General features: G+C 39.7%; 1 protein-coding gene and 1 long non-coding RNA gene across 5 annotated transcripts in view; one reads left to right on the plus strand and one right to left on the minus strand.

Annotated features, from left to right (window-relative positions):
- Positions 1–1,540: 1,540 nt before the first annotated feature.
- The window catches only part of LOC105482172 (uncharacterized), a 76,443-nt gene continuing 51,439 nt past the window's right edge, over positions 1,541–26,544 (minus strand). The window contains exons 2-3 of the long non-coding RNA XR_987423.3: positions 2,859–2,912; positions 1,541–1,643 (exon numbers count right to left, since the gene is read on the minus strand). This is a non-coding gene — a long non-coding RNA (uncharacterized lncRNA). The remainder of the gene's footprint in view (positions 1,644–2,858; positions 2,913–26,544) is intronic.
- Positions 10,032–26,544, plus strand: part of LOC105482171 (protein phosphatase 1 regulatory subunit 42) — a 67,120-nt gene continuing 50,607 nt past the window's right edge. The window contains exons 1-4 of one of the 4 annotated variants that reach the window (XM_011742155.3): positions 10,045–10,152; positions 17,691–17,790; positions 21,217–21,429; positions 25,242–25,408. In XM_011742155.3, the coding sequence (XP_011740457.1) occupies positions 21,301–21,429; positions 25,242–25,408 (296 nt within the window). In that variant the 5' untranslated portion in view covers positions 10,045–10,152; positions 17,691–17,790; positions 21,217–21,300. Of the gene's footprint in view, positions 10,153–17,690; positions 17,791–21,216; positions 21,430–25,241; positions 25,409–26,544 lie in introns of all 4 variants that reach the window. The other 3 variants (XM_011742153.3, XM_011742156.3, XM_011742154.3) reach the window with 3 other exon arrangements.

The raw sequence follows: 26,544 nt of genomic DNA on the forward strand, positions 1-26,544 counted from the left end.
GTATTTATGGATTGTTTTAACTATAACTTAATATACCTATATGGTGAGTAATGTGGTTTTTTGTTCTGGTTTTGAAGACAGGAAGATATACTACACAGAATGACAGCTTTTATTTTTGCTCATTCTTATATAATTGTTTAAATTATAATGAGATCATAATGTCATTCACTGTTTAATAATCAATGTCTCTATGCCATTGTATTCATAAAATACTTGTTAGAAAATTGAAAGTATAGTTGTGTGTTCTCTCATTTTGGCCTATTTTCAATACAAGCTCCAACAGCAAATAAATTTACTTTCTTGGGGCCAAAATTCTAGTTTAAGTAACTACTTCTGAGATAATCAGTCTATAAGTTTCTAAAGGTTTCTAAACTTTTTATCCATATACTACCAGAAGAAATACCATTTATCTTTGTAAACATAAAGTTATAATCTACTTTAGAAATCTAATAACACGAAACTCAGGTCAACTGTGACCAGATTGGCATACTTAAACTTTTGATCTCAGAAAAAATATTACGAAAATACAATCAGGAACTCTATCATTTCAGGTCATTTGGGAGGAAACAGCCAAAATCATAGCTTGATAACCAACACCAATGATTAATTGCTTTTTCAACATGTGGATTATCTTGGTGCCAAAAATTATAGAACAACTGCTTAACAAATTGGAGAGTCCCTGATGTCAATGCTCATATTTTCTTTGGATTATACTAAGCAATTATGCTAAAGTTTCTAATGACTGAGTAAAATGGTATTTGTGCCTTGGGCACATTTTGATGAACTACAGTTGTACTTTTCAAAACCTAAGAGGCACATGCTTTAAAAAGTATATTGCCTATAATAAATCTCTGTTTAAACTTTATATTCGATTTCAGAGGATTATTATAAGTACCTATTGTAAAACTATAAATATGTTTACCATTGATAGTTACTTTAAACTACTTACCTTCCTGAAAAATCAGTTGGTATAAATTCATCTCCAAATAAATGTTTAACTTACATGATTCATTTTTGTTCCTAGCACTTGCTACTTCATACTCCATCCTTATATTCAGTTGAACTTATTCTATGTATCATTGATGTTACTAAATAAGTCCTTTAAAACACATATAGAATTAGCTTTAACTTTTTACTTCAACTCCTATATAATCCATCTCTCATTTCTTGCATATCTTTTCAGTATAATTGAAGCTCTCTTAAGGTTGTGGGCTTAGAAAATAAAGTAACACAAATTAGGCGAAAAAATTAATATGCAATTTTTTTTGTTTGTTTGTTTTGAGATGGAGTTTCACTCTTGTTGCCCAGGCTGGAGTGCAATGGCACGATCTCGGCTCACTGCAACCTCCGCCTCCCGGGTTCAAGCAATTCTCCTGCCTCAGACTCCCGAGTAGCTGGGATTATAAGCATGCACCACCATGCCCGGCTAATTTTGTATTTTTAGTAGAGACGGGGTTTCTCCATGTTGGTCAGATTGGTCTTGAACTGCCGACCTCAGGTGATCCACCCACCTTGGCCTCCCAAAGTGCTGGGATTACAGGCGTGAGCCACCATGCCTGGACAGAAATTAGTATGTGATCTTATATGTGAGGACACATCATCTTGAATAAGTACAGCCATCTGAAATGTTCTGTATCAGCACCCTAGGAAAGAGGGTAAAAGTAAGAGTTGGGGATGGGAGAGAAACAGAGAGACAGAGAGAGGGGGGAGGAGGAGGAGGAGAGGAAAGGAAGGAAGGAAGGAAGGAAGGAAGGAAGGAAGGAAGGAAGGAAGGAAGGAAGGAAGGAAGGAAGAAGGGAGGGAGGGAGGGAGGGAAGGAAGGAAGGAAGGAAAAAAAGGAAAGAAAAAGAAGGAAAGGGAAGGAAGGAAGGAAGGGAGAGAGGGAGGAAAAGAAAAAAGTGAAATGTTCTGTAGCTTCAAGAAAGTTACCTTGATAGGCCACTGATGTCAGAATTACAAATGAACACCACTTTTTAGGGAAGATTATGCTGTCTAACTAGTCTTAATATTTAAGGTAAACACTACATCACTTAAAACTATGGAATGTTGAAATGGTAATTCATATAGACAGACATCAACATTATAGACTTCTAGTTATTCCAAGATCTGAAAATAACACATGCTTTACCTACACCAAAGAGCAAAACTAAAACAACAGCTATATTGAATCTGACAATTTGGAACACAAGTTGAAATTATATTTCCAAGTTCTCAAGACCCTCCTGCTTAGATTTCTAAGGGCATCCTTAATACTATTAATTACATTAATATCACACTACAAAAACAGTATTTTTTCATCTTATAAAGTAGCAACTGCTCTCTCCTTCAAACTCTAAATATAATACATATAATAAAGTTAGTTTTTTCCTGTTAACAAAAGGAAAATTTACATTCTGCCTTATGAGTTAAATACTGTGACATATTAATACCAAAATCCAAATTTCTCACTGTGACCAAAAGGCCCTTTACATCTGATTCCTACTTTCCTCTCACCCATTCTCACACTCCTTCACTATCTTCCACCCACACTGTCCTCTGGGTCCTTATGCTCACCCAGCTCTTCCCCACTCCAAACTTTACAGTGGCTGCTTTCTGGACCTGGAACACTTCCTTGCAGGCTCTCACACACTTGGCTCCTCATTCTTGTCTCAGTTCAAATGCCGATCTCCCTCATCTCAAGGAAATATTTTTCTCCTTCCCTTCTTCCTCCCTACCCCAGTTACACAATTTCATTACACTCTATTTCTTTCTTTCACAGAATTTACTGCAATCTGAAATTATTTGGGTGCTTGATTTATTAGTCTGTCTCCCCTTTCTAGAATGTAAGCTCCAGGGGGTGGGGACTTCGTCTAACTCACCTTTGTATCCCCAGCACCTTAAGCAGTGGCAACTGGCAGTCAACCCATAAATATCTGTTCAGAAAAGAAATAAACTTACTGCACATATTTTATTTGCTTTTCAGAAACATCAACAATATATTGCATTTTTAGAGGAGGAAATTAAATGTGCCCATATTTGTTTGTTGTTTTTTGTTTGTTTGTTTTTGTTTTGAGACAGAGTCTTGCTCTGTTGCCCAGGATGGAATGCAGTGGCGCGACCTCAGCTCACTGCAAGCTCTGTCTCCCAGGTTCACGCCATTCTCCTGCCTCAGCCTCCCCAGCAGCTGGGACTACAGGCGCACACCGCCACGCCTGGCTAATTTTTTGTATTTTTAGTAGAGATGGGGTTTCACCATGTTAGCCAGGATGGTCTCAATCTCCTGACCTCATAATCCACCCGCCTCTGCCTCCCAAAGTGCTGGGATTACAGGCGTGAGCCACTGCGCCCGGCCTGGTGCCCACACTTAAAGTGACTTTATTTTTTTAGAGATGGGGTCTTGCTATGTTGCCCAGACTGGGGTGCAGTAGCTATTCACAGGCACAATCATAGTGTACTGCAGCCTCAAACTCCTGGGCTCAAGCAATCTTCCTGCCTCAGCCTCCCAAGTAGCTGGGTCTAGAGGCATGCACTACTGTGACTTTTGTTACACTGTGAGATCATTATAAAAATGAATACCTTTTCCCAAAACTTCTTAAGAGGTTTAAAGTAGGTGTGAAAAAAAGCTTTATTCTATAAAGGATCACTACTGCAGAAATATATAAAAGGACACACAATAGTAAAAAACACCAGCCACTTACAAAAACGAGCATGAAGGAGTGGAACTCTTTTCAAATGAGCTTTACTCAAAAAGCAAACAGGAACCAAAAAGCGAAGCAATTAAATAGAGGTATACAGATATATAACATGTTTTCACTTATTTTAAGTTATTTTGAAAGATATGAGGACAGAGTATATTACATTGCTGAGTTTCACTCTTAGCCCCTATCCATCACGAACTAATTAAACTTTTGCTGAACTTATTATTGGCCTGATAAACTTAAGCAAAGTCTTGAATCTCCAGAGGTTTCCCATCTCTGGTACAAAAGACAATTTTTTTGAAATTCCTAAAACATAAGCAGGGAACTGCTCCTGAAACGTAACCCAAACTTTTTCTAAAATTGTAAGTGCATGTCTTGCAAAATGCTACCTGAAAACTCAAACTAAAATTTTAGACTCTGTTGACAATAAATGTTTCAGAAATTGAGATAAAACATTACTTAAATTAGAATGCTAGTGGCAATGTTTACAAAATAATTTTCAGAAAACTTCTTTTCACTTTAAGGTAAAATCTTTTTACTTTAAGGTATAATATTAAATGTGTCTTTAGGCTGGGTGCAGTGGCTCATGCCTGTAATCCTAGCACTTTAGGAGGCCGAGGCAGGTGGATTGCTTGAACCCAGGGGTTTAAGACCAGACTGAGCAACATGGTAAAATCTCGTCTCTATAAAAAATACAAAAATTAGCCAGGCATTGCAGCACACCTATAGTCCCAGCTACTCGGGAGGCTGAAGTGAGCCATCTCTTGAGCCCGGAGGGTCGAGGCTGCAGTAAGCTGTGACCCTACCACTGAACTCTAGCCTGAGTGACAGAATAAGACCCTATCTCGAAAAAAAAAAAAAATGTGTCTTTAAGGTAATGAAACTGATTTTCAGCTGAGATCCTTAATTTATAGCCACATCTCACATGTTATATGTATTTCAATTTGATCCTCTAGTGAAGAGTGCAAGTGAACCATTTTAGAAAAGAGTCTACATATACTAAACATAATAGAACTGTAAAAATAGAACTTGAGAAAATCTTTGTGTATTAAAATTAATATAACTTTTAAAAACAGAACTTCACAAAGTCTTTAAAAATAGAATTTCACAAAGTCCTTTCACATCTGTTCTTAGTTAATAATGGGGACACGAAGAGAAAACTAGATTTGAAAGTCATGCTGAGATTAAGTGGACACGGTTTGACTAGTATTAATATGTGAGAGTACTGGAGATGGCTCTCAGGCTCTACATCTGTAGCAGGGTGAACTGTGGGCAAGACAGGAACTAGAGGAAGTCTATCAGATTTGTGAAGGATGGAAATTAGTTCAGTTTTGACAGCTTGAGTTTTCAATGCCTCCAGGACACTTATATCCAGGTGGAATCAATGTCTAGCAGCCAGTTGGAGGCATAGGTCTGGAACACAGAAGAAATGCTATGGATTGTTTTATATATAACCTATGTAATAATCATTTATATTTATAACATACATTATATAATAAATTTTATAAATCAGTTACTAAATTATTTTTTTTAAATCACTTATTATTAGGGCTCATATTGTGTACATCATGGCCTTGGAAGGCTCCTAGTATCTTCTACAGAAGCTCCCAATGAAATGATCATCTCCAGGTTACAGGATACCTTGAATAGAGACTGCTTCATCCATAATCAGAAGGGTTTTGTTTGTATTGATTCTACAGCTTGCAGCTTCTGATAGATAGATAGATAGATAGATAGATAGATAGATCGATCGATCAATAGATACTTGTTTAACTAAGCTTCCTGTAGTCATTTTCTTTTCTCTCCTCTGAGTTTCCTTTTGAAATGTCCTATAAAAATGGGAATGATGTCCCAATTTTCTGATTTAACCTCTACTTAAGGGAATTTTCCATTGTTCCTGTTAGGTATTTATTGCTATATAACAAATTACAAAACTCAGTAGATTAAAATAACACATATTGTTTCACAGATTTTGTAGGTCAGGGATCTAGGTCCTCTGCTTCAGAGTCTCTCACAATGCTGCTATCAAGGTGTTGGCTACAGATGAGATCTCATCTGAAAGCTCAGCTTCCTAGCTCAGATGGTATTTGTTGGCATTTAGTTTCTCATCGGATTGACAGTCTCAGTTCCTCACTAGCTATTGGCTAGAGACTATCCTTAGATCCTTGCCATATGCGCTCTCCTAAATGACAACTTGTTTTATCAAAGACTGCAAACCCAAAATGTAATAAAGTCTGCTAACAATACAGAAGTTATAATCTTTTGTAACCTAATCACAGAAAGAAAGTCTATCAGCTTTGCCTTATTCTATTGGCTAGAACAGGTCAGTAGGTCTAGTCCACATTCCAGAAGAAAGGATCACACAAGGGCCTGCATATCAGGAGGTGAGATCACTGAGGCCATCTTAGAAGTCTGCCTACCATATAACTAATATTTACCAATCTACAAGATCAAGACAAAAAGAGGCATTAACAAAAATGCCAACTTTTCTGTATGGAGTTATGTGATGTTACGCAGGTCTGGGCCCTTTAACTTCCTGGTTTCTCAGTGAAAGATGACTAATCATTAAAGCTAGTGTGCTGTATGTACTCTGGAAGGTAAGGAAATACATATGGGCTACAAAGAAAAATATATGAAATATAAAGTATGTTTCCATCAAGGTTTCTTGGAAACTCTAGTCGAGGCTTTTATAAAGTGCTTTTAAGCATCATTCTTCCAAAAGTACCTTTTAAAATGATTCTCAAGGCTTCACAATATATATACATTTTTTACAAATACATATTTCCCAACATCTGTAAAAGGGTAAATCTTAAGAGTATTTTATGCTGAACTTACAAATTTGGTACTGAAGATGAGTATTTCTTGTAGTCTGCCAAATTTCTGCCACAATGGAAAATATGCAGATGATAGTTTAACATTCTGTGCCATCAGACAGGAATTATATTTCACATCTTTTTTTTTTTTTTGAGACGGAGTCTTGTTCTGTTGTCAGGCTGGAGTACAGTAGCGCGATCTCAGCTCACTGCAACCTCTGCCTCCCAGGTTCAAGCAATTCTCCTGCCTCAGCCTCCTGAGCAGCTAGGACTACAGGTGGGTGCCACCACACCCGGCCAATTTTTGTATTTTTAATAGAGACGGGGTTTCACCACGTTGACCAGGATGGTCTCGATCTGCTGACCTCGTGATCCGCCCACCTTGGTCTCCCAAAGTGCTGGGATTACAGGCGTGAGCCACCGCACCTGGCCTATATTTCACATCTTAATGAGAAAATACCTTCTCTTAATTTGTTGCATCAAAAAAAAAATCAGTAATTCGGCTGGGCGTGGTGGCTCACACCTGTAATCACAGCACTTTGGGAGGCTGAGGCAGGTGGATCATGAGGTCAGGAGTTCAAGACCAGCCTGGCCAATATGGTGAAACCCTGTCTCTACTAAAAATATAAAAAATTAGCCGGGTGTGGTGGCGCACACCTGTTCTCCCAGCTACTTGGGAGGCTGAGGCAGGAGAATTGCTTGAACCCAGGAGGTAGAAGTTGCAGTGAGCCAAGATCATGCCACTGCACTCCAGCCTGGGCAACAGAGTGAGACTCTGTCTCGAAAAAGAAAAAAAAAAGAAAAGAAAAGAAAAAGAAAAATCAGTAATTCAAACCATTGTAACTACCAGCAGTCACATTTTCAATTCCATGAACAGTGGAATGCAAAATAAATTTTCAGAATGTAATTTTATCATTTAAAAAAATCTTATTGCTAAAAATAGGAGGGAAAAATCATGATTCTATCACCAAGAAACAATCACTATTAAACATTTTGGTATGTATCTATATGTATATCCTTTTAGACTATTAAATATGTTTTATTTAAATGTTATTTAATTTAAATATGTTAAATGTGTTAAATAATATTACCGCAAATGAGATAATACTCCATTTTATAATGATATATGCAATTGTTCCAAAATGAAGATTTCCAGAGCAACTGATTTTCAATGAGGCATTGCTAAACAAGGCTCCTAGCAAAGTAATGCTAGCAGCAGGTTGACCAAGTGCTACACAGAGCAATGGACCAGCCCTGCATCATTGTTAAATGATGAAGGGGATAAAGCTGTTATCCCCAAAGGAATGAACTACAAAACAGATAATTGGGGGGACATCTAATTCGTACCCCTCTAGTAGTGTTTTAGCCATATTACGTTGATCATGCTTTTATTTCCTTTTTTTTTTTTTTTTTTTTTTTGAGACAGAGTCTCGCTCTGTTGCCCAGGCTAGAGTGCAATGGCACAATCTTGGCTCACCGCAACCTCTGCCTCCCGGGTTCAAGCAACTCTCCTGCCTCAGCCTCCCGAGTAGCTGGGATCACAGCCGCACGCCACCACAACCGGCCACCCTTTGTATTTTTAGTAGAGACGGAGTTTCACCATGTTGGTCAGGCTGGTCTCAAACTCCTGACTTCGTGATCCGCCCGCCTTAGCCTCCCAAAGTGCTGGGATTACAGGCGTGAGCCACCATGCCCAGCCATTCTTTTATTTCTTAACCTTTTTATTCTGTTAGGTACCCCCTCCTTAAACTCCCTCCCCCAGTGTCTGAATCTGAATTATGAGTTTCTGAATCACTGAATTATTGTGCTTCTCAGGACAAATCTCACCTCTGATGATTCTTTCTATACCATCTTTACTAGCTTTTCTTCCCTCTTTTATCCAAACTAGTTGGCATAGCTACTAACCCACTATTTCGCTTTCCTTGTTTTCTCCCTCACTACCATTTATGGCCTCATGGTTTAAATAATCAGCTTTATATTGGAGACTATTAAAACCTTTCTCACCTCACACTTAAAGTATGTAAACCAAACTCGTCCACTTCCCCTCAAATTATTCACCATCTCTCCTCTTTCCCCAGTATTGTTCCTTTATCATAGCTAACATCTGGGAATTATCTTCAACTTCTCCCCTCCCTTTATCCTACCCAGTCTCTATTAAATCATGCTTCGAAATATCTCCTAAAGTTTTTCATTCCTTTCCACTTTCTTTGCCTTCACTCCAACCCAGGCCAAGATTGCTTTCACAACTGGACTTAAGCGAAAATATCCTGAATGGGGTTAGGGCTCCTTTGCCCCCATTCCCCCACCTTCCTAGGGTACTCTCATTGTAATGGTCAGGGGGATAAAATGAAAAGGGAACTGGGCTTAAAATCAGGAGGCCAAGAAGTTCCCTCTCTGCCACCCCAGGTGTGACCTTGAGCATGTTTCTTTCTTCTTTTGAGCCCTGGGAATTTCCTTATCTGCAAAATGGCAATTTGGACTACCTCATGGGCTCTAAGCTGCCTTGCAATTCTAACAATCTTCTACTCTGACACTTCTTTTTGCTCAAAGAAAGGCAATGACAATCTTTTCTCACCAGAATCACAGCTGGTACCCAATGTGTTCCAGCTTGCATTGTCCCTTACATCCAGACTGCTCACCATATCCCTAATAAGCCCCGGGCTTTCACTATAAATGTCAGTTCCCTGTACTATTGTTCTTCTTCTGCAATTAAATTATTCCTTTTACAAACATTTATGGAGTAACTATTAATGTACAAGGCACTTTGCTAGGTCCTGGAAATGGCAAGGTAAACCACATAATCCTTGCCCTCAAAGAATTTACCATCTCATTGGAGATGTGGCTAAGTAGGTAACATATAATATTGTATTACGTGCTATGCTGAAAAAAATAATACATCTCAGCTGTTTCGGGGGAAGAACGGGCATCACTTAACAAAATGGGATACCCAGGAAGACTTCGGAAAGGCTGCACTAATTCCAAACTAAGTCTTTAAATCTTAAAAGGAAAAATAAGACTGAAGGAGGTGAGAAAATGTGTGCTATGTCTTCCTTGAAGGGCAGAGAAGAGAGAGGAATTATTATTTTTTTTTATTATTAAGAACAAGGTATACTGAAAAACACTGGAGTATAGAGGGCAGGTGGCAAGCGGTGAGGTTGGTCATGATGAATAGCCCTCAATGTCACCCTAAGGAATTTGAGGTTTCACCGAGGAAAGGATGGAGTACAGGCTGTATTCTGAATCAGATAACTCCTTTCCTGGTCTGTTATTGGGAAAAGGTGGTTGTTGGGCACTGAAACGGTCAAAGCCGATGGCAGGATAATCCGGTAGGAGGAAATGGTAGTCTGCCAAAAATTGTTCCGGCTACTAATTGGTCCACTAAAACAATACGGTGACCGATGCCTCACGGCCTCTTCAAGCTAACAGGACTCTAGTCAGAGTCCGCCTACTGGCCACCGTCAGTGCCCATTAGCGCCCGGCCGCCGTGTCACAGAGAGCAGGACGCACCGGGGAGGGAGCTGCCTGCGACGTCGCGAGATTTCTCGTGAGTGGCGCTTGGACAGAGCGTCTGGTAGCCCAGCAACCGCCGCTGGTCTGCGTAGAGACCCGGCGCTGGCGAAACCTACCAAACCGGAGTTACCGACCCGACTGTCCCGCGAGCGGTGAGCTGACCGCGGGGAATAAGCGTGGGGACCGAGGAAATCCTAGAACCATGTTTCTCAAACTTGCCTGCCACTAAGACTTTCTGGGACATTTGTTAAAATGCAGATCCTTGGGCCCTATCTTTAGACATATAGAATTTCCAGAAAAAATGGTCTGGAAGTTTGTTTTTAACAAATGGTTACCTGGCAAGATTGGGAAACAGCTCTAGAGGAGGGAGTCACAGATGAAGGGGTGGTCGTGGGGCTGAGGAAGCAGCCCGGTGGGCGTGGAGCTGAGTTTGAAAGGGTTTTGAAAAGCCTAAGGGCTGGAGCCAGTGATTTAGAGCATCTGGAAGCTACTGAACCTGTGGCCTAAGTGGAAGTATAGATATTAACAGAATTCAGAAAACGTTGTCCACTGCCTCTAGCCTGTGGGAATTCCAGCAGATGAAAGACAAGGGGTTCGTTAAAATGGATTCCACCCATCTAAGAAACCTACACAGGTACCCCCCGAACCGAAAAGGTGGAAAACAACAATAACAACAACAGGAACAAACAAAAAACCAAACAACAACAACAACAAAAAGCTAACAATAAAATGGATTCCTAGAGCCTGTAAAGAAGCTCTAAGCCATTCCCACCGGTGGCCTGGGAGAGAGAGATCTAGCAAGAGGAGTCCCAAAGTAACAAGAGATACCTAGAGGGTGGAAAGTAGGCAAAAGCAGTTTCTCAAACTTTAGAACACAATTAATCTCTTTTAAAAGAAAACCAAAGACACTTCACAAGTGCTGACATTATTTTTATTATAATGTTCTAAAATGTATCCAAATCCACTCTAGGTTCAGTTTAAACTCCTGAAGCTTTTAATTTTCTAAAAACAATAAAACTACCAGTACAGTTTAAATTAATATTGTTTTTAACAATATGAATGGTGGTGTTTTGATGAAACTAAATTCTCTCTTATGGACTGCTACAGTGCAAATTCTTTTGAGTTAACAGTCTATTATTTTGTGTTGTGGGTTGATTCAGTTCTCTCCTTTTCCATATTCAAGCTAGAAAATTTTCCTATAGCTTACTGATGAGGTCCGTTGACCTTCCCTTGGTTTAGTAAATACTTCACTTACATACAAAGTTTGCCTCTGTCCTTTTCCAAAATTATCTAAGGTCATTAATTTTTATCTATGTGAACACCAATTTATACACTGAAATCTACAGAGAGAATCCATTTCTAAAGTGAAAGTATTAAGAATATGTCATTTCAAAATATGCTGCTCTGGCATATTGACTATATTTAGTTAAAAGCACTTGAAAAATGACTGGGCATAGTGGCTCACACCTGTAATCGTAGCATTTTGGGAGACTGAAGCGGGCGGATCACTTGAGATCAGGAGTTCCAGACCAGCCTGGCCAACATGGCGAAACCCTGTCTCTACTAAAAATACAAAAATTAGCCAGGCGTGGTGGTGCATGCCTGTAATCCCAGCTGCTTGAGAGACTGAGGCAGGAGAATCGCTTGAACCCAGGAGGCAGAGGTTGCAGTGTGCCAAAATCGCACCACTGCACTCCAGCCTGAGCAACAGACCAAGACTCCATCTCAGGAAAAAATAAAGAAAAGCACTTGAAAAATACAGGTAGGCCGGGCGCGGTGGCTCAAGCCTGTAATTCCAGCACTTTGGGAGGCCGAGACGGGCGGATCACGAGGTCAGGAAATCGAGACCATCCTGGCTAACACAGTGAAACCCCGTCTCTACTAAAAAATACAAAAAACTAGCCGGGCGAGGTGGTGGGCGCCTGTAGTCCCAGCTACTCGGGAGGCTGAGGCAGGAGAATGGCGTAAACCCGGGAGGCGGAGCTTGCAGTGAGCTGAGATCCGGCCACTGCACTCCAGCCTGGGCGACAGAGTGAGACTCCGTCTCAAAAAAAAAAAAAAAAAAGAAAGAAAAGAAAAGAAAAATGACAGGTAAAAGATGATTGCTCTGACTTTTATTCTGTTTTTTTGCTTTTTTGTTTTGAGACAGGGTCATGCTCTGTTTCGCAGGCTGAAGTGCAGTGGCGCAATCACAGCTCACCACAGCCTTGACTTCCCAGGCTCAAGCAATCCTCCTCCCTCAACCTCCCAAACAGCTGGGACCACAGGCATGTATCACCATGCCTGGCTCATTTATTTTTTGTAGAGACGGGGGTCTCGCCATGTTGCTCAGGCTGGTCTCGAGCTCCTGGGCTCAAGCAATCCTCCTGCCTCAGCCTCCCAAAGTGCTGGGACTACAGGTGTGAGCCACCACACCCTGTCTGTTCTGTTTCTTAAAAGCAGGAGAAGAAATTTTCATATGAACGATTTCCTCCCTATACTAGAAAGTATCATTCTTACCATCAAGGACTGGAAGCTGAAGCCAAGGAAAAGCTGTATAAACAAACGTTTTTACAAGAACCCTTCACCAATCAACTACCCTAGCCCTAACCCAAGCTCCTTTACCTTGTCACATTTTCTTTTTTATTTTTTTTGAGACGGAGTTTCGCTCTTGTTGCCCAGGCTGGAGTGCAATGGCACAATCTTGGCTCACCACAACCTCTGCCTCCCGGGTGCAAGCGATTCTTCTGCCTCAGCCTCCCGAGTAGCTGGGATTACAGGCATATGCCACCATGCCTGGCTAAGTTTTTTGTATATTTAGTAGAGACGGGGTTTCATCATATCGGTCAGGCTGGTCTCAAATTCCTGACCTCAGGTGATCCACCCACCTCAGCCTCCCAAAGTGCTGGGATTACAATCATGAGCCACCGTGCCCGGCCACATTTTCACAATTTACTATGCTCTTAATTTTTTCTTTTCTTTTCTTTCTTTTTTTTTTTTTTTTTTTTTTTGAGACAGAGTCTCACTCTGTCGCCCAGGCTGGAGTGTAGTGGTGCGATCTGGGCTCACTGCCACCTCTGCCTCCCAGGTTCAAGCGATTCTCCTGCCTCAGCCTCCTGAGTAGCTGGGATTATAGGCATGTGCCACCACAACCAGCTAATTTTTGTATTTTTAGTAGAGATGGGGTGTCACCATGTTGTCCAGGCTGGTCTCGAACTCCTGACCTCAAGTGATCTGCCCACTTTGGCCTCCCAAAGTGCTGGGATTACAGGCATGAGCCACTGCACCTGGCCTACTATCCTTTTTCTAACTTAGTATGCAAGTATACAACTCTGCGTATTTGAGTCTTCATTTCTTATGAAGGTTCCCATGCCACATTAAACTTGTATTAACTAAATTTGCTTGCTTTTCTCCTCTTGATCTGCTATATGTCAATTTAATTATTAGGCTCAGCCACAAAACAAACAAACAAACAAACAAAAAACCCTAAAATGGAAGAGGTAACATTTTGCCTTCCCTACAATAGCATGGCCATTCATGAGGTTTCGGGTGATCCAAATTTTCTCTGTTTTAGCCAAAGTTAGAAAACAGAGCCTGAAGTAAAAACTCATGTGATAGGCTGGGCATGATGGCTTACACCTGTAATCCCAGCACTTTGAAAAGCCAAAGCAGGAGGATTACTTGAACCCAGAAGTTTGAGACCAGCCTGGGCAACATAATAAGACCCTGTCTGTAAAAAAAGAAAAGAAATATCTTCTTATTAAGCTTAGATGAAAAAATTCCTGGCAAGGCATGGTGGCTCATGCCTATAATCTTGGCACTTTGGGAGGCTGAGGTGGGAGGATTGCTTGAGGCCACGTGTTTGAGACCAGCCTGGGCAACATAGTAAGACCCTGTCTCTACAAAAATAAAAAAACAAAAAATAAAAAATTAGCTGAGCATGGTGTTATACACCTATAGTCCCAGCTGCTCAGGAGGCTGAGGTGGGAGAAACACGTGAGCCCAGGAGTTTGACACTGCAGTGAGCTATAATCACACCACTGCACTCAAGCCTTGGCAAAAGTAAACCTCTATCTGTACAAAATAATAATAATAATAATAAAATCCTAAATAAAACATTAGCAAACTTAATTTGCATATATATGTTATTCTGACTAAGTTTGGTTTATCCCTGGAATGCAAAAAGATATAACATTAGAAGTCTACCAGCCTGGGTAACATGGTACAACCCTGTCTCTACAAAAAATACAAAAATTAGGCCGGGTGCGGTGGCTCACGCCTGTAATCCCAGCACTTTGGGAGACTGAGGCGGGCAGATCACAAGGTCAGGAGATTGAGGCCATCCTGGCTAACACGGTGAAACCCCATCCCTACTAAAACAATACAAAAAAATTAGCTGGGCGTGGTGACAGGCGCCTGTAGTCCCAGCTACTCAGGAGGCTGAGGCAGGAGAATGGCGTGAACCCGGGAGGGGGAGCTTGCAGTGAGCCGAGATGCGCCACTGCAGTCCAGCCTGGGTGACAGAACAAGACTCTGTCTAAAAAAAATAAATAAAATAAAATAAGCTGGCATGGTGGCATGAGCCTGTAGGGCATGAGCTACTCGGGAGGCTGAGGTGGGAGGATTGCTTGAGCCCAGGAGGCAGAGGTTGCTGTGAGCCGAGATTGTGCCACTGTACTCCAGCCTGAGTGACAGAGCGAGACCCTTTCATGCACACACACATACAAAAAGAACCATTAGAAGTCTATTAATGTATTTCACCACATCTCCTAAGGCAAAAGAAAAACATTTCATAACCATCAACCTTCATTCATGAGTTTAAAAAATACTTTACAAACTATGAATATAAAAGCACTTTCTTAATCTGAATATGGCTATCTTTTTTTTTTTTTTTGAGACGGAGTCTTGGTCTGTCGCCAGGCTGGAGTGCAGTGGCGCGATCTCAGCTCACTGCAACCTCCTCCTCCCGGGTTCAAGTGATTCTCCTGCCTCAGCCTCCTGAGTAGCTGGGACTACAGCGCGCCCCACCATGTCCAGCTAATTTTTTTGTATTTTTAGTAGAGACGGGGTTTCACCATTTTGGCCAGGATAGTCTCGATCTCTTGACCTCGTGATCTGCCCACCTCAGCCTCCCAAAGTGCTGGGATTACACGCGTAAGTCACGGTGCCCATGCTATCTTAAGAAAAAAACAAAACTTACAGCAAATATCATACTAAAGAAAAAAAAAACTTACAGCAAATATCATACTTAGTGGTGAAATGTTGCAAGTATTTCTTTTGAGATCAGCAATAAGACAAGTGCATGTGCCCTCATCGCTTCTACTCAACCTTGTTCCTAGAGGTCCTAGCAAGTGCAATAACACAATAAAAAATAAAAAAAAAAAGATAAAAGGTTTGGGAAGTAGTAGACTGTTACTCATATATAATCTGATTGTCTACATGGAAAACACAAAGACTCTATAAAATAAAATTAATGTGTCCTTACCAGTGTTGCTGGATATAAAATCAGTATTTTAAAAATACTGTGTTTCTATACAGTAGCTACAAACAGAAAATATAATTTCTAGAAGAATAGCATTTGCAATATCAACAAAAATACATGATCCCAATAACTCAAAAACAAAAACTTGAGCTGGGCATGGTGGCTCATGCCTGCAATCTCAACAATTTGGGAGGCTGAGGCAGGTGGATTGCTTAAGCCCAAGAGTTTGAGATTCCCCTGGCAACTTGGCAAAACCCCATCTCTACTAAAAATACAAAAATTAGCTGAGCATGGTGGCGCAGGCTTGTAGTCCCAGCTTCTCAGAAGGCTGAGATGGGAGGATCATTTGAGACTGAGAGACGGAAACTGCAGTGAATCGAGATCAGGCCACTGTACAGAGCGAGACTCTGTCTCAAAAACAAGCAAACGAATGAAAAAACAAAACAAAACAAAAAACTTATGCATGGCCTTAAATATAAAAGAAAAATTTTTAACTACTGAAAATCACTAAATTAGCACTACCAAAATGGAGAGACTTACCATACTCATGGAAAAGAAGACTTGATATTAGAGAAATGTCAGTGCTTCATGAATTATTTATAAATTTGCAATTCCTAACAATCATGAAAGGACTTTTCATGGAATGAAAAATTGATGTTTAAATTTATATGAAAGAGTCAAGGACCAAGAATAACCCAAGTAGAGAGAAAGATTATTAATCTGTACTAATTAAGACCATGTTGTCATGGGGATAAATATATAAGTGAATGCAAGAGAAAAGAACCATAGAAGAGAAAATACACCAAGTACTGGGATAATTGGTTCTCCATAAGGAAAAAAATATTGAATATCTCACTTCCTACACAGTAGTCAACTCTAGATAAAGACCAAAATGCATCAAGGAAAACTTTAACATATTCAGAAGACTATAGAGGTCATTTTTTCTAAAATTAAGGTAGGGAAGGCGTTATTAAATAAGCCACAAAAAGCACAAAACATGAGAAAAATAATGATACATTTGACTATATTAAAAAAAGTTTCTGTTTTTTAGACGATACCATTAAAAGCAAACTAACAAGTGAAAAAGAGAGAAAAGACAAGCTACAGTCTGGGAAAAGACATTTGCAACACATGTTATCAATGAAATATTAGTATGTAATAGAAATGTGTGTGTGTTCTGCCAATTTCTTAGAAAAGCAGAACTCAGTAGGAAAAATGGGCAAAATATAAGAAATAGCAATTAACAGAAGAGAAACTCCACATGGCCAATAATCAGGAAAATACTCTCAGTCTCTCAATAAGTAGAGAAAGGCAAATTAAAACACAGTAATGAGATATCATTTTATACCCATCAGCTTGGCAAAAAGTTAAAGATTGCCAATATCAGGTGCCAACAATGGTGCAGGCTGCATTGTAGAGCAGTGGGAACTCTTTTACTTGCCAGTGGTAAAATTCCTTTGGAGAAAAATTTGACAGTATATATAGTAAAGTTGAAATGTCCAACCCAGAGTGGCCACTCCTAGTTTTAAACCTTAAAGAAGCTCTTGCACATGTGCTAAATGATACATACAAAATCATAAAAGCAACATTGTAAAAGCGAAAAAAAAAGGAAATACCCAAAGATCAGTCATTAGGAAAAATTAATTTCTTACAATGGAATATTGTATAGTAAATATTCTAGAGCTACACACATCAACCCACATGACTCTCACATATAAAACATAAAGCAGAAAAGAAAGCTGAAGACAGAATAATATTAACATCATTGATGACATGTAAAATTGTGAAAAACAGTACTATATATTATTTAGGTATACATACATCTGTAGTAAAAGCATAAAAACATTAATAGTCTAAATTTTAGATATATCCTAAATTTAAGAGAATGAAGAGGAAGAAAGGTATACAGGGGTTTCAAATGTATTTGTAATGTTTTATATTTTAAGCTGATCTGTGGGTCCATGGGTGTTATACTATTCTTATACTTTTATCGTGAAATATTTTATGAAATATTTTCAAGGTAATATTAATAAGTTATTTTAATTGAATTAGATACTTTGTTCAGAATATAGTATCATATTTGAAATGTGATCTGAAAAGTCAACAATAAGCTTAAAATTTTGTTATAAAAATAATCAGATATATGCAAATTTCAAAAATCTATGAAGATTTTATAATTTTTTTCCTGCTCAGTTCTGAGGCTTAAGATTTTATAATTTTATTCTGTAGGTTGTACTTTGCATTTTGAAGAGTCTAAGAATACATTCCATATCTTCAAATATTTTATTGTGGGCAATTTACAATAACATAGCCTGGGTAATGCCAATGTGTGAGTATATAAATTTAATTTATAGTCTACTGAATTCATTTTTCCTCCTAAGCACTGATTTCATGTACAGAATATTGTACACATTGAGGTATTTGGTTGGTTAAATTCCATATACACTGGAATAATGTTTAATTTTAAACTGCGTTTTTGGTTACATTTGTAGTAAACGAATGTGAAGCACAATTGGGGAAACTGGGATATTTATCACTTAAATAGCTATACTTCCTCAGCAATTGAAAAAAAATGGGCTACCTCAAATCTATAGACAATATATGGCAATATTTTATTTACTTATTTAGAGACAGTCTCCCTCTGTCACCCAGGCTGGAGTGCAGTGGCATGATCATAGCTTACTCTAACCTGGAACTCATGAGCTCAAGTAATCTTGCCTCAGCCTCCTGAGTTGCTGGAACTACAGGCATGCACCACCGCCCCCGGCATGTTTCTCATCTTTAACAGTCCTGATATATTTCCAGTGAGACAGTTAAGATAACCTTATGTGTGAACAAACCAGTAACATAATAATAATAATAACGATAGCGAATGTTTATTGACCTATGTACCAGGTACTGTGCAGAACACTCTATAATGATTATTTCACCCATCCTCACATTATCCCTTGGAAATAGGGACCATTATTATCTTTATTTTGTAAGAAATTGAAGTAACCTGCTCAAGATGCCTAACTAGTAAGGGATGAAGCCAAAATTTGAACCAGGCAAATCTGGATTGAAAAACACTGGATTGGTCGGGCACAGTGGCTCATGCCTGTAATCCCAGCACTTTAGGAGGCTGAAGCGGGCGGATCACCTGAGGTCAGGAGTTTGAGACCAGCCTGGCCAACATGGTGAAACTCCATCTCTACTAAAAAAACAAAAATTAGTCAGGCGTGGTGGCAGGCACCTGTAATCTCAGCTACTCGGGAGGCTGAGGCAGGAGAATTGCTTGAACCCAGGAGGCGGAGGTTGCAGTGAGCCAAGATCGCACCATTGTACTCCAGCCTGGGCAACAAGAGCAAGACTTCGTCTCAAAAACAAAACAAAACAAACAAACAAACAAAAAAAAACAAAAACAAAAAAAACCCTGGATTATGTTGCCTCTTTGTGGATTATGGTTGTACTAATAAAACATAAATTTCTAGGCCAGCTTCATTTTCAAGTATTTTGTACTATTGTCCTGTGTACTTAAGGTTTTCACACCATGTGTTCTGATTTAGGGGTTTCAGACATATGGTCTCTATGGGTACTATGGGAAAAGGAGCCAAGAGACCTGGTCCCTTTCTCAACTGTCACTAGCTTGAGTAGCTTAAGATAAATCTCTGGGACTTAGTTTCTTCACCTGTGAAATGAGAACATTGGAGGATATTCCTCGAGGGCCTTTTTGACTCCAAGAGTGAATAATAATCCTTTAAAAGATGCTCATAAGGCCGGGCGCGATGGCTCATGCCTGTAATCCCAGCACTTTGGGAGGCCGAGGTGGGTGGATCACAAGGTCAGGAGTTCAAGACCAGCCTAGCCAAGATGGTGAAACCCTGTCTCTACTAAAAATACAAAAATTAGCCAGGCATGGTGGCGGGCGCCTGTAATCCCTGCTACTCGGGAGGCTGAGGCAGAGAATTGCTTGAACCCAGGAGGCAGAGGTTGCAGTGAGCCGAGATCACGCCACTGCACTCCAGACTGGGTGACAGAGTGAGACTCTATCTCAAAAAAAAAAAAAAAAAAAAGATGCTCATAAACCAGGCGTAGTGCTGCACCCCTGTAGGTCCCTGTAGCTGAGGCATAGGCAAGAGGAGCACTTGAGCCCAGGAGTTCAAAGATTGCAGTGCATGACTGGGGCGGGGTGGCTCACGCCTGTAATCCTAGCACTTTGGGAGGCCGAGGCAGGCCAATTGCCTGAGCTCAGGGAGACCAGCCTGGGCAACACAGTGAAACCGCCATCTGCATTAAAATACAAAAAGAAAAAAAAGTTAGCCGGGCATGGCGGTGTGTGCCTATGGTCCCAGCTACTTGGAAGGCTGAGGCAGGAGAACTGCTTTAACCTGGGAGGCAGAGGTTGCGGTGAGCCGAGATTGCGCCACTGCACTCCAGCCTTGGAGACAGAGCAAGACCCCGTCTCTAAAAACAAACAAACAAACAAACAAAAAAAAGCGGGGGGAGGGGCGCGGTGGCTCACGCCTGTAATGCCAGTACTTTGGGAGGCCGAGGCGGGCAGATCACAAGGTCAGGAGTTCAAGACCAGCCTGGCCAACATGGCGAAACCCCATCTCTACTAAAAATACAAAAATTTGGGCCGGGCGCGGTGGCTCAAGCCTGTAATCCCAGCACTTTGGGAGGCCGAGGCGGGCGGATCACAAGGTCAGGAGATCGAGACCACAGTGAAACCCCGTCTCTACTAAAAATACAAAAAATTAGCCAGGCGCGGTGGGGGGCGCCTGTAGTCCTAGCTACTCAGGAGGCTGAGGCAGGAGAATGGCGTGAACCCAGGAGGCGGAGCTTGCAGTGAGCCGAGATCGCGCCACTGCACTCCAGCCTGGGCAACAGCGTGAGACTCCGTCTCAAAAAAAAAAAAAAAAAAAAAAAAAAAATTTGCTGGGTATGGTGGCACGTGCCTGTAATCCCAACTGCTTTGGGAGGCTGAGGCAGGAGAATCGCTTGAACCCAGGAGACAGAGGTTGCAGTGAGCCAAGACCACACTACTGCACTCCAGCCTGGCAATGGAGTCTTAAAAAAAAAAAAAAAAAAAAGTTGCAGAGGACTATGATCATGCCTACATGCCTGTGAATAGCCACTACTACACGCCAGCCTGGGAACCATAACATGAGACCCAGTCTCTTAAAAGAAAAAAGAGGTTGGGCGCGGTGGCTCACGCCTGTAATCTCAACACTTTGGGAGGCTGAGGCGGGCCAATTGCCTAAGCTCAGGGGTTGGAGACCATCCTGGCCAATATGGCGAAAACCCATCTCTACTCAAAATACAAAAATTAGCTGGGCGTGGTGGCACGCTCCTGTAATCTCAGCTACTATGGAGGCTTGAGAGGAGAATCACTTGAACCTGGGAGGCAGAGATTGCAGTGAGCTGAGATTGCACCACTGCACTCCAGCCTGAGCAACAAGAGCAAAACTCCGTCTCAAAAAAAAAGGAAAGAAAAGAAAGAAAAAAGGGTACTTGCAATGATTCAAATATACTCAGGAAGAAGAAAAGATTTAAAACTAAAAGTGAATGAGTATTATGTGTTTAATTTTGATGCTTTAAATCTTTTTATGAAGTTAAGTCTATAAACGTAGAAAATACCTCAGGTGCCCCTAAAAATGTCTATAAACTAGCTTATCAAATAGTTTCATATAAGGGAATTATTTAAAGAGTAAGTCAGAATAACTTTTCCTTAAATTGCTATGATAATCATAATGCTTTTTTCTTTCATCTTTAGAAAGCTGGAAATAATACCTAAGCCTACTTCTTGACATGGTATCAAAACAGAGCTTTTGCTGAGAGTTTGATTTATAAAGAAATTATGGTTCGACTGACCTTGGATCTAATTGCCAGAAACAGCAATCTTAAACCCCGAAAAGAAGAAACCATTTCACAGTGCCTGAAGAAAATAACTCATATAAATTTTTCAGACAAAAATATAGATGCAATTGTAAGAACTTTGAAATTATTTCCTGTTTTTATATAATTAATAATGTAAAGTTTAGGAATTGGTTTGGGGGCATACCTAATATATTAACTATATTTTCATTATTCTTACTAACTTTTTTTTTGAGGTAGAGTCTCTCTCGGTCTGTTGCCCAGGCTGGAATATAGTGACATGATCAAAGCTCACTGCAACCTCCGCCTCCCAGGTTCAAGTGACTCTTGTGCCTCAGCCTCCTGAGTAGCTGGGATTACAGGCATGTGCCACCATGCCCAGCTAACTTATGTATTTTTAGTACAGATGGGGTTTCGCTATGTTTCCAGGTTCACCACGTTGAGTTCTTGAGCTCAGACTTCTGAGCTCAAGAAGTGATCCGCCTGCCTTGGCCTCCCAAAGTGCTAGGATTACACATGTTAGCCACCGCACTCGGCCTTATTAACTTATTTTTATCAGTAAGCTTTATATTGTGTTTTTATTTTAACTTCCTACTTGTGATATTAGATTTGTTAAAATTAAATCTATAAAATATACCATTGTGATTTTTAAATATATATATTTTAAATATTTGTATTACTGTTCTCCTACAACACTGTATAGTGTAGCAAACTAGATTTGAAAGTGTATGTTGGGAAATAATTTCATAGACAATAATTACTTTTGTATTATTGTAAAACCTTGAAATATGAATTTTTTAAGTATACCAAAATGTTAAGAAGTAACTATGTGAGTACCATATTTCAAAAGTTTATCAGTGAGAGAAGGTTGGGAAGGGGGTGAGGGATAAAAGACTACATATTGGGTACAGTGTACACTGCTCAGGTGAAGGGTGCACTAAAATCTCAGAACTCACCACTAAAGAATTTATCCTGGCTAAGCGCGGTGGGTCATACCTGTAATACAGCCTGGGCAACAAAGTGAGACTACGTCTCAAAAAAGAACCTATCCATGTAACCAAAAACCACCTGTATCCCCAAAACTATGGAAATTAAAATTAAAATTCACACAAGAAAAAAAGAGTTTAACAGTGAAATCTTTTTTGCACATAATTTAACTGGTTATGTAAATGTATGTTATACTGGGTCAATTACATCAGACAAGTTTATGTTTATCTGGATATAATCTGAAACTACATTTTCTCAGCACTAAGGTAATTCTTGGCTGTAATTTGGGAAACTTTAAAGGCTGCAATAACACTCTTAGGCCATCTGTGTTGGTATCTGTTGTCTACAGTAAATGCTAGACTACAGGTGAGATAAATTTTCTTGGAAACACAGGAGCTACCTGAGGGCAGAAATCATGTCTATTATTTCACATCACTCTAAATCCCTCATCCATTACAATGCCTGACTCATATTACATGCTTAATAAATATTTATTGAACAAATGAAAGAAATACAAACACCCCAGGCAAAATGATCAATTAAATACTTGGTTTTTTTGTAGGGACCCCAACGCAGCTCCCATTCTAGATCCCCTTCTGGTTTCCTGGTGATCCTTCTTCCCATAATTCCTTTGCCCAAACCTCATGTTTCTCTTTTGTTGCCCAGAACTCTCTACTTCATGATATCATATAAGACTACTTTCTCTGGAGAGCCCCCAGTAAAGTCCCTATTTCATACTCTGTCCTCATATCAATCAGTGCTCCTCCAGGGTGGATGATCTTTGATAGAAGGATGGCAAATTGGTTAAAGTAATTCACACTAAAATGAGAATAACTTCTAAACTTACAGTTTCCAACACATAGCTGTATTTTAAAAGAAGTTAACTTAATGAAGGCTGAGAAATTTTTGAGCAGAACTTCACCGCTTGTCTATTTACTCTAGGCTGATCTGCCATGACACAAGAAATGGCAGCCTTTTAAAAAGTCCCTTTAATTATTTTATCTCAAAAGTAACTGGTAGCTGGGCATGGTGGCGCATGCCTACAATCCCAGCTACTCGAGAGGCTGGGGCGCTAGGATCACTTGAGCCCACGAGTTAGACACCAGTCTGGGCAGACCCTGTTTCAAAAAATAATAATAATAATAATAATTGGTGTTCTTATTCATACAAAATACATGTAAAAAGAAAGAATGTAATCCTATTCAGACATAATCACTTTTAACATTTAGGTAATATCCTTTCAGTCTTTTATTCATATAATTTTACAATAGTGGGTCATATTAAATGTACTATTTTCACTTAACTACATATTATGAATTTCACTTAACTATGTATTAGATATTACTGAAGAAACAAAAGGATATTTAATGGTTCTATGGTATTTCTTTTGATAGCATTATCATAGTTTTAAAAAAATTAATGTATGAGGCTGTGTGCGGTGGCTCACACCTGTAATCCTTGCACTCTGGGAGGCCAAGGCAGGTGGATCACAAGGTCAGGAGTTCAAGACCAGCCTAGCTAACACAGTGAAACCCCGTCTCTACTAAAAATACAAAAATTAGCCGGGCATGGTGGTGCACACCTGTAGTCCCAGCTACTCAGGAGACTGAGGCAGGAGAATCGCTGGAACCCAGGAGGCAGAGGTTATGGTGAGCCAAGATTGTGTCACTGCACTCCAGCCTGGGCAACAGAGCGAGACTCCATCTCAAAACCAAAAAAAAAAATTAATCTATTATTCTGGATATCTAGATGACTTCCAGTTTTCAGTATTATAAACCACAATAGTTGACTTCCAATCCTACAGAAATATTAACCCCTATTTGTAATGTTGAGACAATAATTTATTCAATGCTTCAACTTCCAGAGGAGCCTAATGGCTTCCAAGGAAAATTGCTTGCACTGGGAAAATCTTAACAATTCCAGTTTTATGAGATACCATCTCACACCAGTTAGAATGGCAATCATTAAAAAGTCAGGAAACAACAGGTGCTGGAGAGGATGTGGAGAAATAGGAACACTTTTACACTGTTGGTGGGATTGTAAACTAGTTCAACCATTATGGAAAACAGTATGGTGATTCCTCAAGGATCTAGAACTAGATGTACCATATGACCCAGCGATCCCATTACTGGGTATATACCCAAAGGATTATAAATCATGCTGCTATAAAGACACATGCACACGTATGTTTATTGCGGCACTATTCACAATAGCAAAGACTTGGAATCAACCCAAATGTCCATCAGTGACAGACTGGATTAAGAAAATGTGGCACATATACACCATGCAATACCATGGAGCCATAAAAAAGGATGAGTTTGTGTCCTTTGTAGGGACATGGATGCAGCTGGAAACCATCATTCTTAGCAAACTATCACAAGAACAGAAAACCAAACACCGCATGTTCTCACTCATAGGTGGGAACTGAACAATGAGATCACTTGGACTCGGGAAGGGGAACATCACACACCGGGGCCTATCATGGGGAGGGGGGAGGGGGAGGTATTCCACTGGGAGTTATACCTGATGTAAATGACGAGTTGATGGGTGCTGCCGAGTTGATGGGTGCAGCACACCAACATGGCACAAGTATACATATGTAACAAACCTGCACGTTATGCACATGTATCCTAGAACTTAAAGTATAATAATAATAAAAAATAAATAAAAATAAAAATAAAAAATAAAAAAATTTTTTAAAAAAGCAATTCCAGTTTTATTGATATGATTACAGAATTTCTTAAAAAAAGAAAAAATATTACAGAATTTCTTTTGTAATCAGTCTAGTCTTGTTTTAACTGTGCCAAGAACAGAGAAATACTGTTCTCTTATATTAACCTTAGGAAAATTTGCAGAATGATCAACTGAAAATTTTTGTTAAAAACAAACAAGTTTTCAGGAGAAATTACATTTAACATGTTTTTGTTTCCCTTTTAGGAAGACCTCTCTCTTTGCAAAAATCTTAGTGTTTTATATTTATATGATAATTGTATTAGTCAAATCACTAACCTGAATTATGCCACAAATCTGACCCACTTGTACCTACAAAACAATTGTATTTCATGTATAGAGAACCTCAGGTCATTAAAGAAACTGGAAAAACTGTAAGTGCTTTTATTTTTTAATAATGTATCTGATTTTTATGATTATGGTACTTATATTTTTTTGCATGAAGGCATTTCCATTTTTTGCATTAAATTCCAAAAGTAAATTGAATATGAAATTGATATGATTTCATACTTATATGAAAAAAAAGCATATGATTCCCACATGGGTTTTGTGGAACAGACCTCAATTTCTATTTTCTCGTACTATTATTAAGAAGTAAATTGTTTCACATATAATATTAATAATTTGTGTTTTATTAAGCCTGATACACTTTTCATTCTGGGGAGGGGTTGTCTTAAGGGCTAATAGGGATACTTAAAACATCCTCATGTGGGCTCAACTGATAAAAGAAGTTTCCATGGGACCCAGATGAGTTATGTGCCTTTCAGAATCACACATCTCATACCATCTGGGTCATACAATTGATCCTATTGATGTAAACTTGATTGTAAAACGGCATTTACTGCCTATAGTGATTATAATTAGGCAATGAAGATTGGTGGATCCAATTTCCCAGACTGGAATAACTATCATGCTCCTCAAAGAACCGGCTAAAAGCCTCAGAATGGGGACACAAGAGTTGGCTGGTGAATGCTTATTAAAAATGCAGAGCACTGTGTTCTAACCTACATATCCAAATTAGAATCTCCAGGGGTTAGGCCCAGATATCTTCATTTTTCCTTTTATCTCTTAGTTTTGAGACAGAGTCTCGCTCTGCCACCCAGGCTTGAGTGCAGTGGTGCGATCATGACTTATCGCAGCCTTGATGTCCTAGGTCCAAGTGATCTTCCCACTTCAGCTTCCTGAGTAGCTGGGTCCACAAGCATGCACCACAATGACTGGCTGGCTGGCTGGCTGGCTGGCTGGCTGGCTTATTTATTTATTTAGAGATGGGATCTTCCTATGTTGCCCAGACTGGTCTTAAACTTCCAGGCTCCCAAAGTGCTGGGATTACAGGTGTGAGCCACTGTGTCTAGCCGTGAAATCTTCATTTTTTAAACCTACAACCCAGAAAGGTTATTATCAAACTATCTACCAGGGCTCTTCATATGTCAGATGAAGTAGATAGTACTGGTAGATAGTTTGATAATAACTATTACAATTCGCTCACTTTTTTAAAAAGCAAAAAAAT

The sequence above is a fragment of the Macaca nemestrina genome, chromosome 8 (genome assembly GCF_043159975.1).
Source record: "Macaca nemestrina isolate mMacNem1 chromosome 8, mMacNem.hap1, whole genome shotgun sequence".
In the NCBI taxonomy this organism is placed as follows: domain Eukaryota; kingdom Metazoa; phylum Chordata; class Mammalia; order Primates; family Cercopithecidae; genus Macaca; species Macaca nemestrina.